This window comes from Lontra canadensis, unplaced genomic scaffold (assembly GCF_010015895.1).
Source record: "Lontra canadensis isolate GAN:19392208 unplaced genomic scaffold, GSC_riverotter_1.0 scaffold10, whole genome shotgun sequence".
In the NCBI taxonomy this organism is placed as follows: domain Eukaryota; kingdom Metazoa; phylum Chordata; class Mammalia; order Carnivora; family Mustelidae; genus Lontra; species Lontra canadensis.
The window spans coordinates 1,410,224-1,427,703 of NW_022631004.1; the positions used below are offsets into that span (position 1 = coordinate 1,410,224).

The window sequence follows — 17,480 nt, forward strand, 5'->3', positions numbered from 1 at the left end:
AATCCATCAGGTCCTGGGATCTTGTTTTTTGGGAGGTTTTTGATCACTGCTTCAATCTCGTTACTAGATATCGGTCTATTCAGGTTGTCAATTTCTTCCTGGTTCAATTTTGGAAGTTTATAGTTTTCCAGGAATGTATCCATTTCATCTAGGTTGCTTAGCTTATTGGCATATAACTGTTGATAATAACTTCTGATGATTGTTTCCACTTCCTTGGTGTTAGTTGTGAGCTCTCCCTTTGCATTCATAGTTTTATTAATTTGGGCTTTCTCTCTTTTCTTTTGGATTAGTGTGGCCAATGGTTTATCAATCTTATTGTTTCTTTCAAAAAACCAGCTTCTAGTTTCATTGATACGTTCTACTGTATCTCTGGTTTCTACCTCATTGATCTCAGCTCTAATCTTGATTATTTCACTTTTTATGTGTGGAGTTGGTTTGATTTGGTTGATTCTCCAGCTCTTTAAGGTGTAGAGACAGCTGGTGTATTCTGGATTTTTCAGATTTTTTGAGGGAGGCTTGGATGGCTACGTATTTCCCCCTTCGGACCGCCTTTGCTGTATCCCATAGGTTTTGGACCAAAGTGTCTTCATTATCATTGGTTTCCATGAATTGTTTCAGTTCTTCTTTGATCTCCTGGTTGATACAAGCATTCTTAAGCAAGGTGGTCTTTAGCTTCCAGGTGTTTGAGTTCCTTCAGAACTTTTCCTTGTGATTGAGCTCCAGTTTCAAAGCATTGTGATCTGAGAATGTGCAGGGAATAATCTCAGTCTTTTGGTAGATACATTAGTTTTTATTTCTAATTGCTCATCTCATATAACAATAGCTTATAGCATTAAGCTTAATTTCCATACCAAAGAACACCAATAAATATATATATATGTGTATATATATATATATATATGCATATATATTTACTTTAGTATGAGCACTTCATATAGGTTGAAGCTTTGGGCTGTTATCAAAGGTACTTGTGAGTTCATTTTCACGTGAAATTGGAAATTTAGGAAAAAATCCCCACATTTCTTTCCCATTATACACAATGCATGCTTGCCTTCAGATTATTTGTATATACTAGTATACAGGCAAAGTGAGAAGTGATTGATGATGCTGCCAAATTCTCTCTGAGCCTACAGGATATAGATGATACCTTTAAAATTGGCAAAACCTAGTTAATCTTGCATGAGATGTAAACCTTCTGTCCTTAACCCGATAACAGTATGCAACCATAGGAAACCCACAATTTTCATGATAAGGGAACCCAAGCGTGAAGGATGTGTATAAAAATATTCAAACAACAATAAAATTACTTTTTTCTCTGCCATAAAAAAGAACAGAAATCATACCCTGTCATTCTCTAAGGTATTTTCAGTGTACTACACAGCAGGCTTTTTAAATACCGTAGTTGATCATAAAAATCACAGATCAAGTTAGGAAGCATTGTATGCGTTTGTCTTTTTAAGTTGTTTCCTTTGTCAACTTGACACATAAAGCCTATGGTGCTTAAATTGATGTTTACTTGAACTGCTGCTGAGCAATCCTTCTTCCACCCTCTAGGGAATCAGCAATATCTTTTAAGGCTTCTTAAGAAACCAATGTGACTTCTTCAGTTTAAATCATGACCCTTGGCTCTAGGCACTGTATAAGTAAAGAAAAAAATAATGGTGAAATCATCACTCTCATACAAATAGGAAATATACACAAGTTAAAATTTTTGTTTATTCAATAATTAATGAGGAAAACATCAAAATGTTATAGTTGATTTCAAGCAGAATTCAAATAACCACACCTATATAAGTAACTCAGTAAATCTGAGATGAATTTATAAATAGAGCCAAAACTGGTCAATATCCACAGGGAATAATCAATTACTTTCCACTGGACAGAGTTTATTTTCATATCTATGGGCAAAATTTTTACAATATTATCAGGTTTTTTACAATTTACAGATGTGCAAAATGTCTCAGAGAAAATAAAAAACAAAAATAGCTACCCAGTGATCTTTTTTGCCCATTACAAAGTTGTTCAGAAATTTCCCTGACTCTATGAAATTACAGAGGAAATACTTGGGAGGGAAAACACCACAAAACAAAAACAGAAACAACAAAACAAAACAAAATAAAACAAAACTTGTGATGCTATGACTAACAGAGATGATTAGGTAAACTTGTGTTTCTAAGCAAAAGACTTTAATTGTTAAATGTATTTTCATGGAATAAATATAGGAATTAAAGTGTGAATTTTAGAAATTGCTGATATAATTTGTAGTTGCTGCAAACTCTGTAGATAATTTTGGACCAAAGCTATTCCCCAAAATTTGATGTCATTGTTTGAATTTGGTCACAGTTTTTACTGAAAATGTTTCCATTAAAGAGTAGATAGAGAATTGAAAAAACATACTGAGGGATTAATATCTCTGATGTTTTCTGAAAGTATTCAGGAAACTTCTAAATCAACTAGAGAACCTAGAAAAAAATCATGTTAGGAATTTGCGTATTTAGGGGGAATAGCAAAATTACTTTATTTTTTAAAGATTTTATTTATTTATTTGTCAGAGAGAGAGAGCATGCACAAGCAGGCAGAGGCAGAGAGAGAAGCAGGCTCCCTGCTGAGCAAGGATCCCGATGTGGGACTCCATCCCACGACCCTGGGATCCTGACCAGAGCTGAAGGCAGCAGCCCAACCCACTGAGCCACCCAGGTCCCCCAGCTAAATTACTTTTTTATTATTTCCCTTTACACAGGTATGTATAAGCCTATGTACTTATAACAGACATTGGGGTAAATGCAGCCATTCTTGCCTCTTCTCTTGTTCTACACATACACACACACACACACACACACACACACACACAGTGCTAGTCATATTAAAGGTCACTGATTGGTATATTTTTATTAGTACCTGGTCAGGTGTTCCAACCTATTTGGAAAACTCACTCATATTATTTCAACCATATTTTCTGTCTTCTCATTTCTTCTCCTTGATCTGCTTTTCACCCTTTTTCATTTGGCCCTATGCCCTAAGACACTGACCTGGTTTACAACTGAAGACCTGGTTTCTGTGCCCTCTGGTTGCCATTTCAATCCCCAGTGGGATATCACAGTAAGAGATTCAAGGAAGGGAGAAAGTGAGGTCAGGGTGTTATCGCTCTGGTTCTTTCCCTGAGAAGTACCTCAGGACTACTGAGTTCCTGGACCAAAGGTTACTGCTTCTCTAAAGGCAATCTTCTCGAAAAGTCTCTTTCTTTTGTGTTCTGGTAACTGCTTCTTCCCTTCATTACTTCTTGGTCTTGGGGTAGTCCTCTCCTATTACTAGACCAAGGTTACTATATATTCTTTGTAGTTCCTTTATATCCATTCACACTCTTGCAAATACATGTTTTATTGCTAAAGTCTCTTGAAGTAATTTTAAGTGACCTATGTTTTCTGTTGTGATCTTGACTGCAATACTGTCTATATGTACTTTTATCTTCTGAATCATGTAGCTAACCAGAAGGGTAGAAATTCTCAAGATTTTAATCTAGGCTCATGAGAAAGCAGAGGCTCTCATAAATCTTTAGTCTTGACTCATGGTCAGCAAACAGTCAATCAATATCTGCTAAGGACTAGAGAATAAATATTTTAGGCTTTGTGGATCATGCTAATTTTGGTCATGGAAAAATAAGGAAACATGGATATGACCCAGTGGTTAGGCCCTTAAAATCCAAGTTAAGTTTACAAAAGTGCTACATTTGTGGGTATCTTATGAGTGCCATTACTAGCAAAGCAACATTTGGTTTTAGTTTATGCTTTTTTATTTTTCTGTTTTAGAATGTGTTTTGTTTTAGCTGTTGGACTTTAGAAACTGAATTTTATATTAGCTACATATTTTAAACATTTTGTTTCTTTTTTCAGTTTTGTCCCTCATAATGCAGTTTAAGGCAAAGCCATTGCTAAGAATAATAATATAAAAAGTAAAATTTCTATATAAAAAGTAAAATTTGTCAGAAACCAGATTTTGTACTGAGGTTTGCATTAAGTTGGTGTTCCACTAATGCAGCATCCTATTCTGCAATGTAATATTCACATTCACAACCAGTTATACAAGAACCCATGATACTAACAAAAAAGTTCACTGCCTACTGAGATTCATTATTTATTTTCCAATTTCTGAAGCATCAGTGTTTTTTTTTTTTTTCTTTTTTGGTACAATTTCATTTATATGTAATGTCTAAAATAGTAAACTGCAATTCAGATTCTTTCTCTTTTTAATTCTTTTTCCTCAGTTTTCACAAGTATGCAAGAGTCTCAGAGTCTATTTCCCAGGTTACCTGAATGTCTCATTAATTTACTTTTTCATAAATAAGTAAATTAATCATATTTATTTCATAAAATAAGTAAATTAATTGATATTCATAATTTATAAAGTAGAATAGTTTATTATATTTGTCTGTTATTTCCAGAGGTAAAATAATAAGATGAAGGACAAACACTTCATGCTGCATGATAGCAAGGCTATAATGAGATAACAAATATTGTTAGTGCATAAAACATTGGTAGTACTCTATAGCTTGGTCAAAAATAGGTAAAGTTAGAAAAAAATAAAAGAAAAGAGCAGGAAAGAAGGAAGTACTTAATGGAAAGGAAGATGAGAGAGGGAATAAGGGGGGAAACGAAAGAAGGAAGGTGAGGAGGAAGGAAGGTGGGAGAACTTAAAAAGAAGGTAGGAGACAAGATGGGAAAATGAAAAATATTCAAAAGGGTTTTTTTGTTCAGTGTTTTTTCTTGTTTGTTTCAGTTTTTCTCAGATCAAAACTTTTCTCTGTTTATGAGCCAGCAGAAAGATGGTAGATCACATTTATAGGTATCTAAATAACTCATTAAAGAAAGAAGGCAAAAGTAAGAATAACTTTTTAACTCAAAGATTAGTTAACTTTAGATTAGATTAAATCAGATTAGCTACCTTTAGGTTATATTAGAGAGTTGGTTAATTTTCTACGGAGTAACAAAACCAGAAGCTACAAGATTATCATTTTTATAGGCCACAATTTATAGCTTCTCATTTTTCAGTATTTTAATTTCTAACTTTGTGGGGTTGGAAAACAACAAACAAATATTTTATCCCTTGAGAGAATTAAATGAATATGAGATGAGTTTATTAAAAAATGTTTGTTAAAAAGTGAATTTCAAAATGTGAAGGAAACTTGTCACCTTGTATATTTTCTTTGGATAAATATTTGGATATGGTTTGGATAAATTAATCTTTGTAAATAAGAAAGTAAATGAAATAAAAGAAAGTATAAAAAAATGAGTCTGCACATTTTGATACAAAGCTTGTTAGGGGCACAAAAGCCTTCTGAATAGGACTGAACACTTTTCAGTGATTTAGTATTCCATGAAATAAATTTCATTGTGCCCTGCCTCACTTTAAAAATACTTGTTACAAAAGAAATTTTGCCTCCCTCTGTCATAGCCCCTTACATGAGCTTAAGATTTTTTTTATGATTTCTTTGATTTCTATTATTGTTTATGATTGCTTATGATTATTTTGACCTATACATGTAGTAAATGTTTTACATTTATTATAAAGTTGAAGACCAAGCATTGACATGGGAAAAGTATTTCTATCTTACTATATGTATATGAAACCTGAGGCTCTGGAAACTAAAACTTGTTTCAGTTCATCTTTTTACTTGGTAGGCTGGAGTGATGACTTTTAATTCCCTTATATGCCAGGGACACTGGAAGTCTCATTTGTCTTTTTTTTTTTTTAATCATTACTGTACTTTCCATAAAAATTGTTTGATATTATCACAAAGAAGGGAGAATACAGGAACCAACAGCTCTATTTTAATGTTTATACTTTTATATTAAAAATAATTAATTTCTCAGATTTCTTTTATATCATATTGCCTGTTTGTTATATATTAAAAACTAGTGAAGATTTGTTAACCTTAGGCTTTAAGCATATAACCCCAAAGAAACACTGAATTGTAGAAACCTCAGGCCTAAGGACAAACAATACTTTTCACTCAATAATCCCACTCATTTATAGAGGCCATATTTTCCTCATGTGTTACTGACCTCTGCAAATTCCCTCTGCTCTCTTGGATTTAGAGCTACAAGTCTATATTCAATTCTTTTATAATAGCACATATTTTTCAACTAAACATGTTCAGACTTTATATCACCAGAAGTATTTCTTCCTCAAGAACTTAAAAGAGTTCTATCTCCTCATCTTATGCTTAGTTGCACATATTACTCTTGTTTATGTAGGAAACCACCGTGCAGGCACACCCACATACCCTCATAAATTATATATATATATATATAGAGAGAGAGAGAGAATAAGAATGGAAGTGCTATTGCCACAACAAAGCCATTAAGTTCCAGAAGGATTTACTCCAATCATCTCCCAGGATATCAGATCTCCTACTAGGTTCTCTACCTTAGATAATGATATCATTATCTGCTCAGTCACCCAGGCTCAAGGTCTTTGATACAAACATTCATTCCTTCAAACCATTTCTTTTTTTTTAAGTGTATAATGTATCAGGTTCTGGAAAGAGACTGATGAACAGATTGAAATTGCAACTTTCTCATTAAATTTATAGTCTATTGGAGAAGGTAGAACCTTGGTTAATATTGAGTGGTACTTTTTGAGTTCTTTAAGGAACAGTAAGAGGGAACACTTAGGAACAGTTTATTTTATTTTATTTTTTCCTGAGGATGAGTTATATCCATCCAGGTGAAATGGTGGACCGTTGCTAGGAAAAGCAAAATTATGGTCTGTTAGAAAGTGAATGAAGCTCCCTGTAATGGAAACAGAATGTATAAAAGCAAGAATGATGAATTTGGAGAGTCCAGATGGCAAATGACCATGTAAAGAGGACAAGTTTTCCTAAATTAAATCAGAAACTGTTGAAAATTTTTAAGTAAAGTAATATGTGAAGATTTTCAGTTTGGAATGGTATTCTGATTAGAGAATAGGGAATAGACTGAAGACAGAAAAATATTAGAGGTAGAGAACATCCATGAAAATTTTTCAGTTATCAGTACAAAAAGTAATTAACAATGAACAGTACTTAAACTAGGTCAATGGCATTGGTGATGAAAAAATCACAACTTCTAGAGGATTGTAGGACCTGGTCTCAAACTCAGTTCCTGGCTTGGTCAACCTAATGAATGATATTGGTATTCTCTGGTTTCTTTGGAAGACAAGGAGAGCAGATGAGATTTCTACTTCTGGACAAGATGGAACAAGCATAGTCCACCCATTTTTTCCCCCACTAAACACAAGTAAAAACCCAGAAAATATAAAACATTAATGAGAAGCCTCTGAAAAGAGAAGAAAAAGACTTGGAAAAAGAAGCATAGCCTTACATGGCAAAGCCTTTTTGACTACATCTGCTTCATTTCAGAATAATGTTATGCAAAAAAGCTTTGTCCCTCTGTTTCCCCACTGAGTGCTGTAACCATGAAGACTATAAGTACAGCCTTGCTAACCTTTTCCATACAACATTAATGGTTGGTTTTCCTTCTCATATCTAACATTCACTGCAGACACCATGAGATGGAGCCCTATTGGCTTTCCCAAATGAAAGGCAACAAAGATACACCTCTTCACTGTTCCTAGCTAGAGAATTAAGGGAGGAATACAGAGAAGAAGGAGCTAGAAAAAAGGATTCTTTAACTCTGTGTATGGAAGCCTGGTAGGAATTTGTGTGGCTTTTCTGTAAAACCATTCAGACATAGCAGAACAAATGTTTGCAGACCGAAGTACTTTATGAAATAACACCCAGGTTTCAGATTGGCCTCTAGGTAACACACAACTGGGTCAGAGTAGGATAACATGCAAAGACTTTGAAAACTAAATCGACCTTTAAACCACAACCAGCACTACTGAACCGAGATGTATGTCCTGACCTTAACAGATTGACTACCTCCTAAAGTACAGGATTTAAATAGGAACTAGAATCTCATAACATAATAGCCAAAATGTTTGGAATATAATCCAAAGTTATTCACCTGAACATGAATAAGGAAAGTCTCAAATTAAATGAGAAAGGAAAATCAGTAAATACTAATACTGAGATAACACAATGTTGGGACTATCTGATAAGTATTTAAAAGAGCTATCATAAAAATTTTCCAGCAATTATGAACACTCTTAAAACAAATGGAAGTTCCAAGAAAAAAATAAATAATAAAGGACCAAATTAAAAAAAAAATAGAACTTAGTCAAACAATAACTGAAAAAGAAAAAAAATAGATGAACTCACTAGTGGAATAAATAGGGCAGAGAAAAATAACAGTGAACGTGAAGATAAAGGAATAGAAATTATTCAGTCTTAGCAAAAAAGCATAGATTGAACAATGTGCATTGAGATCAGACACCTGTGGGACCATATGCATAATCTAGCATTCTTGTCATTAGTGTCTCAGAAAGAAAAGACAGTGTGGTGCTAAAAATTTTGTTTTGAAGAAATGAAATAATGGTATAACCCCTCGCCCCTACCCCCAAATCTGGCAAAATATCCAAATCTAAAAATTCAAGGGGGTGAGCAAAATCCAAACAGAACAATTATGGAGAGATCTAGGTTAACACATAACATAATCACATTTCTGAAAACTAAAGACAATGAAAGTTTTGAAAGGAACTGAGGATAACAAATACCTCACCTATAGAAAGATAATGAAGTGACAATAGATCTCTCATCAAAGGAGGCCAAAAGAAAGGGGGGGCGGATTGGAAAAACAAAACAAAAACTTTCAATCAATAATTTATCCTTTAGGAATGAATTTGAAATAAACCTTCTCTGTTAAATGAGATCTATGATAATGCATCATCTGTAAAGTTCCTCTACAAAATTGATTAAGGGAATTTGTTAAAGCATCAAGGAAATATAAGAGTAGGAAACTGGGAACATCAAGAATAAAGAGCAAAAGAAAGAAAAAATAGACTCTTCTGAGTTTTTAAAATTATATTTGATAGTACAAGGCAAAAATTCAGCATTGTCTGATATTTCAGTGTATACATGGGTCATATTTAAGGTAATGTCGTGAATAAGAAAAGCCAAGGGATCTGTTGGTAAGTTTTCTAGATTTCATTTGAAGAGAAAAAGTGTTGGCACTAATAGACTATGATATGTTACTTATGTGCATTGTAATTACTAAAGAAACCATTAAATATACAGAGATATACTCAAAATACTACAGATAAATCAAAATAGAAAAAAAAAGTTAAGTAACCTAAAGAAAAGCAGGAAAGAAGAAACAAGAGTTAAAAATCAAAGGAAACAAATCATGGCAGATCAAGTCATATGATATCAGTTTTTGCATTAAATGTGAGTGGTATAAACACACTAATTAAAGTAAGAACTTTGGAAAAATATTAAAAAACATGACCCAATTATATTCAGTCCACAAGAAGCATATTTAAAATATAATGATAGGTAGACTACAAATAAAAAGAGAAAATTATACACCAGCTTTCAACAAAAGAAAGCTGAAATAACTATATTAATATCAGACAAAATAGACTTAAAAGTGAATATATTGCCAATGACAAAGTGGAACATTATATGTTAATAAAATGGTCAATTTATCAAGACATGAGATAGAAATAAGTATGCATAAAACAATAACACTTCAAAATACATGAAGCAAAAATTGAAAGAACTGAAAGAGACAGAACAAATCCAGAGTTGTACTTTGTGTCTTTAACACTCTTTTTAAAAACTTAATTCCAGTATAGTTGACATACAGTGTTCTAGTTTCAGGTGTAGAATATAGTTATTCAACAATTCTGTATATTACTCAGTACTCATCATGATAAGTGCACACTTAATCTCCTTTACCTACATCACTTATTCTCTACCCACTTTCCCTCTTGTAATTATCACTTCTCTATAATTAATAGTTTTTGGCTTGTTTTGGTTTGTTTTTTGTGTTTTTTGTTTGTTTGTTTTGGTTTGGTTTGGGTTTGGGTTTTGGTTTGTCTCTTTTTTTTTCTTGGTTGGTTTGCTTTGTTTCTTCAATTCCACATGTGATTGAACTCACGGTATTTGTCTTTCTCTGACTTATTTGGCTTAGCATTATGCTTTCTAGATCCATTCATGTTGTTGCAAATGGCAAGATGTCATTCTTTTTATGGCTTAATAATATTCCATAACTTCTCTATCCATTTATCTATCAATGGGCACTTGGGTTACTTTCATAATTTTCCTACTGTAAATAATGCTGCAGTAAACATAGGGGCACATATCTTTTTGAATTAGTGTTTTCATTTTGAGGGGGTAAATACCCAGTAGGTCAATTGCTGGATCATAAGACAGTTCTATTTTTAACATCTTGAGGAACTTCCCTCTACTGTTTTCTATAGTGGCTACACCAATATGCATTCCCATCAACAGTGCACAAGGGTTCCTTTTTCTCCACATCCTCACTAACACTAGCTGTTTCTTACATTTTTTATTTTATCCATTCTGACAGGTGTGAGGTAATATGTCGTTGTGGTTTTGATTTACATTTTCCTGATAAGTGATGTTGAGCATCTTTTTATGTCTGTTGGTCATCTGAATATGTTCTTTGAAGAAATGTCTGTTTATGCTTCTGCCAATTTTTAATTGGATTACATGCGTGTGTGTGCACGTGTGTGCGGAGTTGTGTAAGTTCTTTATATATTTTGAATATTAACACTTTATGAGATATATCATTGGCAAGTATCTTCTACCATCTCATAGATTGCCTTTTAGTTTTGTTGTTTCCTTCACTGTGCAGCTTTTAAATTTGATGTAGTCCCAAGAACTTCTTTTTGCTTTTGTTTCCCTTGCCTCAGAGGATCTATCTAGAAAAATGTTGCTATTGGTAATGTCAGACAAATTACTGCCTGTGCCCTCTTCTAGGATATTTATGATTTCACATCTCACATTTAGGTCTTTAACTCATTTTGAGATTTTTTTTTTTGTATGATGGAAGAAAGTGGTCCAATTTCATTTTTTTTGTAGGTAGCTGATCAGTTTTCCCAATGCCATTGGCTGAAGAGACTTTTTCCATTTGCATTTTCTTGCCTTCTTTGTTGAAGGTTAATTGGCCATATAATTATGGGTTTATTTTTGGGCTTTTTATTCTGTTTCATTGATCTGTTTTTGTGACAGTGCTGTACTGTTTTGATTACTACAGCTTTGTAGTTTATCTTGAAATTTGGGATTGTGATACCTCCAGTTTTGTTGTTCTTTTTCGAGATTGCTTTGGCTATTTGGGGTCTTTTGTAATTCCATACAAATTTTAGGATTGTTTTTTCTAGTTCTTTGAAAAATGCTGTTGATATCTTGATAAAGATTGCATTAAATGCATAGATTGTTTTGGGTAGCATAGACATTTTAACAATATTTTTCATTTCATAAAGATGGAATATGTTTCCCTTTGTGTCATCTTAAATTTCTTTCATCAACATTTTCTAGCTTGCAAAGTACAGTTCTATTACCTCCTTAGTTAAGTTTATTCCTAGTTATTTTATAATTTTTATATTTTTATAAAATTTTATAAAATTTTTATAATTTTTGGTGCAAGTGTAACTGGGATTGTTTTCTTAATTTCTCTTTCTGCTGCTTCATTATTAGTGTATAGAAATGCAACAGATTTCTGCACATTGATTTAGTATCCTTCAATCTTACTGAATTCACTTTTCAGTTCTAGCAATTCTTTTGGTGGAGCCTTTAGGGTTTTCTCTGTTTAGTACCATGTCGTCCACAAATAGTGGAAGTTTTACCTCTTTACCAATATATATAACCCTTACTTCTTTTTCTTTTCTGATTGCTGTAGCTAGGACTTTCAAGACTGTATTGAATAAAAGTGGTGAGAGAGGACATCCTTGTCTTGTTCCTGATTTTGTGGAGAACGCTCTCAGGTTTGTTTTTTGTTTTTGTTTTTTTTGTTTTTTTTTTTTTTTTTAATCATTGAGTATAATCTTAGCTGTGGGTTTTTCATATGTGACATTTATTATCAACAACCTCTTTGAGTAATTGATGGAACCGGCAGTAAATCAGAATGATTATAGAAGAGCTGGTCAAACACCATCAGTCAATGAGATCTAATTTACATTTAAAGAATGCTTTACCCAACAACAAAATAATGCACATTTTTTTCAAGAATATATGAGAGTGTAGAGAGGAAGAGATTTGTATAGTGACAAGTAGATAATTAGTTCTATTTGAGACATTCACTGCGGAAATATCCAAATAGGCTTCCAGGACGCAGTTAGATAAACAGATATATAGCTTATTCAAATGGTTCAGGGAGACAGAATGGATAGACAGATGATAAATAGGTAGATAGTAGATAGATACAAAGATAAAAATTTGAGTGTTGCCTACTGAGAGTCATCATTGATTCTTTTACTGTAGTTCACCCTTGTCTGTGGGGGCTATGTTCTAAGACCCCCCCCTGAAAACATGGATAGTACCAAGCCCTATTTATACTATGTTTTTTCCTATGCACCCCTACCCATGATAAAGCTTAATTTATAAACTAGGCATAGTAAAAGATTAACAACAGTAACTAATAATAAAATAGAATAATAGCAATATACTGTAATATAGGTTGTATGAATGTGGTCCTTCTCTTTGTGATGATGTGAGATGATAAAATGCATTCATGATGAGGTGAAGTGAGATGAATGACATAGGCATTGTGACATAGCATTAGGCTACTGTTGCCTTTTGCCTGAAATGTCAGGAGGCTCATTTGCTTCAGGACCATAACTGACCACTGGCAACTGAAACCACAGAAAATGAAACTGCAGATAAAGGGGAATGAACTACTGTTTCATGCATTCACTCCCCATTTTGTAGACATTTTATCTCAATAATTTCCCCCCAACCCTGCACCCAGTTTTGTTGTTGTTGTTTGTTTTTATAAATCCTTGTTATCACTGTTTCACTAGGAAACCACTATTATTTTTAGCTGGGACTATTTTTTACAATTGTCTATTGTATTAATCACCTAAATGCATCCCAACTGCCTTTGGTTTCTCACTTATTCCATCCCATTTATTACATTGCAACCAGAGTTATCTTTTTCCTACTCAAGTCCAATAGGGCCACTCCCTAAAGTGAAAACCCTTGTTTACAGAAATTTTAAGATTTAGCAAGATATTTAAAGTACCCCATGTTTTGTACCAAGTGTTCATTCTATATCTTCTGGTGTAGTTTACACCTCTCTTATATAATCTATGCTAAAGTGCATTACATATTTTTGCCTGAGAATATTCTTAAGAATTATTTAAATAATAATATAATATCCCTTGTACATTTTAAGATAACAGTTAAGTCCTTTTTATCACAAAAGTAACTAGTTACAAATAATATAATTTCTAGTATATTTTAGTTACCAATGTGTTAAACTCAAAGTTGTCATATGAAACTTATTTTTGGTATGGTTTGGCATTTTAATTATTTTTCTACTGAAATATAGGTGACACATAATGTTACATTAGTTTCAAATAAGTCAACAACTATATTTTGCTATGCTCACCAAAAGTATAGCTAACATTTGTCACTATGCACCATTAAATACCACTACTATATTACCTTTGCTATTCTTTTGGTTCCTGTGACTTATTTATTCAATCACTGGAAGCCTATGTCCCCCACTCCCCTTTACCCATTTTGCTCACCCCTCACCCTCTCCCCTCTGACAACCACTAGTTTAGTTTCTGTATTCTTCTTTATTTGTTAGTTTTGGGATTTTGTTTGTTTGTTTGTTTTTTAGATTTCACATATTAGTGAAATTGCATGGTATTCATCTTTTTCTGTCTGACTAATTTTACTTAACATAATACCATAGGTTGATTCATATTGTCACAAATGACAAGAGCTCACTCATGTGTGTGTGTGTGTGCGCGTATGTGTACATATTTTAAATCTAAACATATTACATAAATTGGTATATTAGTGTTACTGATAAAAATACATTTTATTTGAAATACATCTAATAATAAAATTGATGGATTTTTTTCTTTCTATACTGTTTCATGTATTCATGGGTAAATGTTGTTTCTTGTCCCAACTTAGACCACTGTGTCAGAAACTCTGAGCATAGAGCCCTGCTACATGTATGTCATTAAGCCCTCCACTGACTTAAAACCCTCTAAGCCTTGCTACCTTTGAAAAGTCTTTAGGGGTTTGCATTCCCCAAGGTGAAGAATGCTGTTTCCTTGATACCTTGAAATATTTAATTTTTTCTGAACATGTTGTATATTTGTATGGCTTTATACTTTTCTTTAAAAGATTTTATTTATTTATTAGAGATATGGAGAGAGACCACAAGTAGGCAGAGCAGCAGGCACAGGGAAAGGGAGAAGCAGGCTCCCCCGCAGAGCAAGGAGACTCATGTGGGGCTCGATCCCAGGACCCAGTGATCATTACCTGAGCTGAAGGCAGCTGCTTAGCCAACTGAGCCACCCAGGTGCCCCTGTATGTCTTTGTACTTTGTTTAACAAATTCTTCAATTTCAAAATAATTTCATATGTAGAATGCTTTATATTTATTTATAAATAATTATAATTTATTTACATGTATTTGTTTAATACTTATTCACATTACCCTGTATATGTTGTTGTGGCTTTTTTCTAAGGTTAGACACTGTACCATGCCCAATATATGCTTATAGAATGAACAAACTTAAAAGAGGAGATAGGAGCCTGACTCAATGAGTATATTTCTGTGGGAGAGAGTGAATGCTAAGAGTAAAGTATTTGGAGATATACCTATGTGAATTTAATCTCCAACTTCATATGCTAAGTATACTACATATTCTTCCTTAGGACTCAGTGTCCAGGTAAAATTGGATAATACCACTTATATTCAAGATTATAATAAGGATTTAATAAAATAATTCAAAGCTCATTAAATCTGGAGCTCATTAAATCTTTTTAAAATATCAACTTCTTATTATCACCATTGTTATTAATATCAAAATTTATGCTCTGTGACAGACTTTATGTAACTATTAGAATATATGAATACTTCCTATGGTCTAGATACATGAAATAGTCTAAAGCTTTGTTGAAGGTTCTCTAATAGTGAGATCATTAATATGGCACTAATAAGCTATTTCATTGTGTTGAAAGAGAATAAAGATAAGAAAGAGAAGGTGAAGAAGAAAAATAATATAGGTAGGAGATTGGGGGAAAATTTAAATAAAAACTAAATATGTAAGAGAATAGAAAGTACAAGTAGTGGAGAAAAATAAGAAGATAAGGACACTGATATTTATAGACCCATTTATAACTTAAAATACTTTCTCATCCATTATCCTTTTGATTTTCTAACAAATTCTATTCATAGGAAACCAAATGAAGTTAAATGACTAGATCATAAAAGCAGAGGTAGAGCTTGAACATAGACATTTTGAATTTTTTTAAATGGCAATTACGTATCAAGAAAAGAATGTTTGTCTATTTTCTCCCTTTAGTAGAGATAAATCCTGGACAAATTCAGAACTGTCCCAAAGTGAATAGTTGCTGAACTGACATAGGCAACTCTCATCCTCTTATTCTGGACATGCAGTCATCATGTCTTGGTGTGTGTTCTTCCATGTTCCTTCTGCTTCATCCCTTTCATCACTACTTTAATTGTTTCTAACTGGAGTACTACACACACTTCCTAGTGGGTTTTGTGCCCTGTTCTTGCCTCCTACAGTACATCTTCCTCATTCCCACTAGATTAATCTTCCTAAATGGCAGAGTAATGGAACTATTCCTTCAGTCAATTCTTATCACATTTGGTGTGAAATACAAACTACTTAGCATGACATAGAAGACTCTTATCACAAACCATTTTTTTCATAGATATTCTTTACTCCAGTAACAGGGAATGAATGAAATGTTCTCTCAACCATATGCCTTCCTAAAAACCATTCTGTCTCTTTAAAATGCTTCCCCTCACTTCTCAGTAACTCTTCCAGGTGCCTAAAAATTCCACTCTGCCATAATCTTGTCTGGGATCCATTTTCAAGGAACTCTCCTGCACTCCGAGCCTCCCAGGAACTCAGCCCCCTACAGAAGCTAAGTAGCATGGACCCCACTGTGCTGGAGTTCTCCTAAGCTTGGACCTTCTGCTGGGCTCCCAGGGGAGCCAGGGGACCCACAGGCTGAACACCCCAAGGCGAGAGTGGATGGTGCTCATGAAGATAATGGAGGAGAAGGATTTGGAGATTGAGAGGCTTAAGATGAAGCAAAAAGAACTGGAAGCCAAGGTTCTGGCCCAGGAGGCTGTGGACCCAAAGGATAAAGAGAACTCGTCTCCCACAATGCTCCGACCGCTTGCCCGCCGCACAGTCACTGTAGCAAAGCCCCTCAAAAAGGCTGTGGTGATGCCCTTACAACTAATTCAGGAGCAGGCAGCATCCCCAAATGCTGAGATCCACATCCTGAAGAAGAAAGGCCAGAAGAGAAAGCTGGAGTCCCTGGATGCTTCAGAGCCAGAGGAGAAGGCTGAGGACTGCTGGGAGCTACAGATCAGCCTGGAGCTACTGGCTCATGGGCGCCAAAAAATATTAGATCTGCTGAATGAAGGCTCTGCCCGGGATCTGCGCAGCCTGCAGCTCATTGGCCAAAAGAAGGCGCAGCTCATCGTGGTTTGGAGGGAGCTCCATGGCCCCTTCAGCCAGGTGGAGGACTTGGAACGCGTGGAGGGCATATCCGGGAAACAGATGGAGTCATTCCTGAAGGCGAACATCCTGGGTCTCGGCGCGAGCCAGGTCTGGAGGCCGAGGCTGGAGCTGCAGGGGGCTCGGGACTCCCAGTCTCCTCTTCCTCAGGGCCGCGGGCTCTCTTTGCCTCTGACGGGCCGAGAAGTTATTTCTGGGACAGTTTCCTGGCCCAAAGTGTGTTCCATTTCTTGTTATCACACGTTGTGATTGTTGATTTTATTGGCTTTATTAGTTTGTTTATTCCGGCAATAAGTAATTATTGAAAGCTGACTGTATTTGAAACTCTGTTCTGAGGCAAGGATACAACAATAAATAAACCAGATAAAATTTTTGCTTTTAGAGCTTGCAATAAAAAAAGGAAGTGGTTAGAAATAACTAAACAATATCAATCCAATATTAAACTCATGTGAAGGGAAAATACAGGGATCATCTGGTTTTATTTTAATATCTTATGTTTATCTAGCAAAGCTTTTAGTGTAATTAATTTGAAAGCAGAAACCATGCCTCTATCACTATATTTTCAGTGTCAATATTACTATATTCATATTGCAGAAGCCTGATAATATTTAGGGAATGAATAAATATTATTTATGAATATTATATTTTGAAAAGATTATACAGCTATTGCCAGTAACCACTTCTTGTGATTATTAATACTTGTTACTAAAATATTATTTTAATATTATGTTCAAATTTTAGATTTTAATTTGAAAGAATATTCTTGTGTTTTTAAAGAAGAATGGAAAATCACATTTTTCGAAGGCTATTCTGGGACTGTAAGGTTGTTAC

General features: G+C 34.1%; 1 protein-coding gene across 1 annotated transcript; it reads left to right on the forward strand.

Annotated features, from left to right (window-relative positions):
* The first annotated feature begins 16,087 nt into the window (after positions 1–16,087).
* On the forward strand, positions 16,088–16,898 carry LOC116866497 (kinesin-like protein KIF22). Its single transcript, XM_032855439.1, has one exon. The coding sequence runs from the start codon at positions 16,155–16,157 to the stop codon at positions 16,896–16,898; it is 744 nt and encodes a 247-aa protein (XP_032711330.1). The 5' UTR covers positions 16,088–16,154.
* Positions 16,899–17,480: the final 582 nt, after the last annotated feature.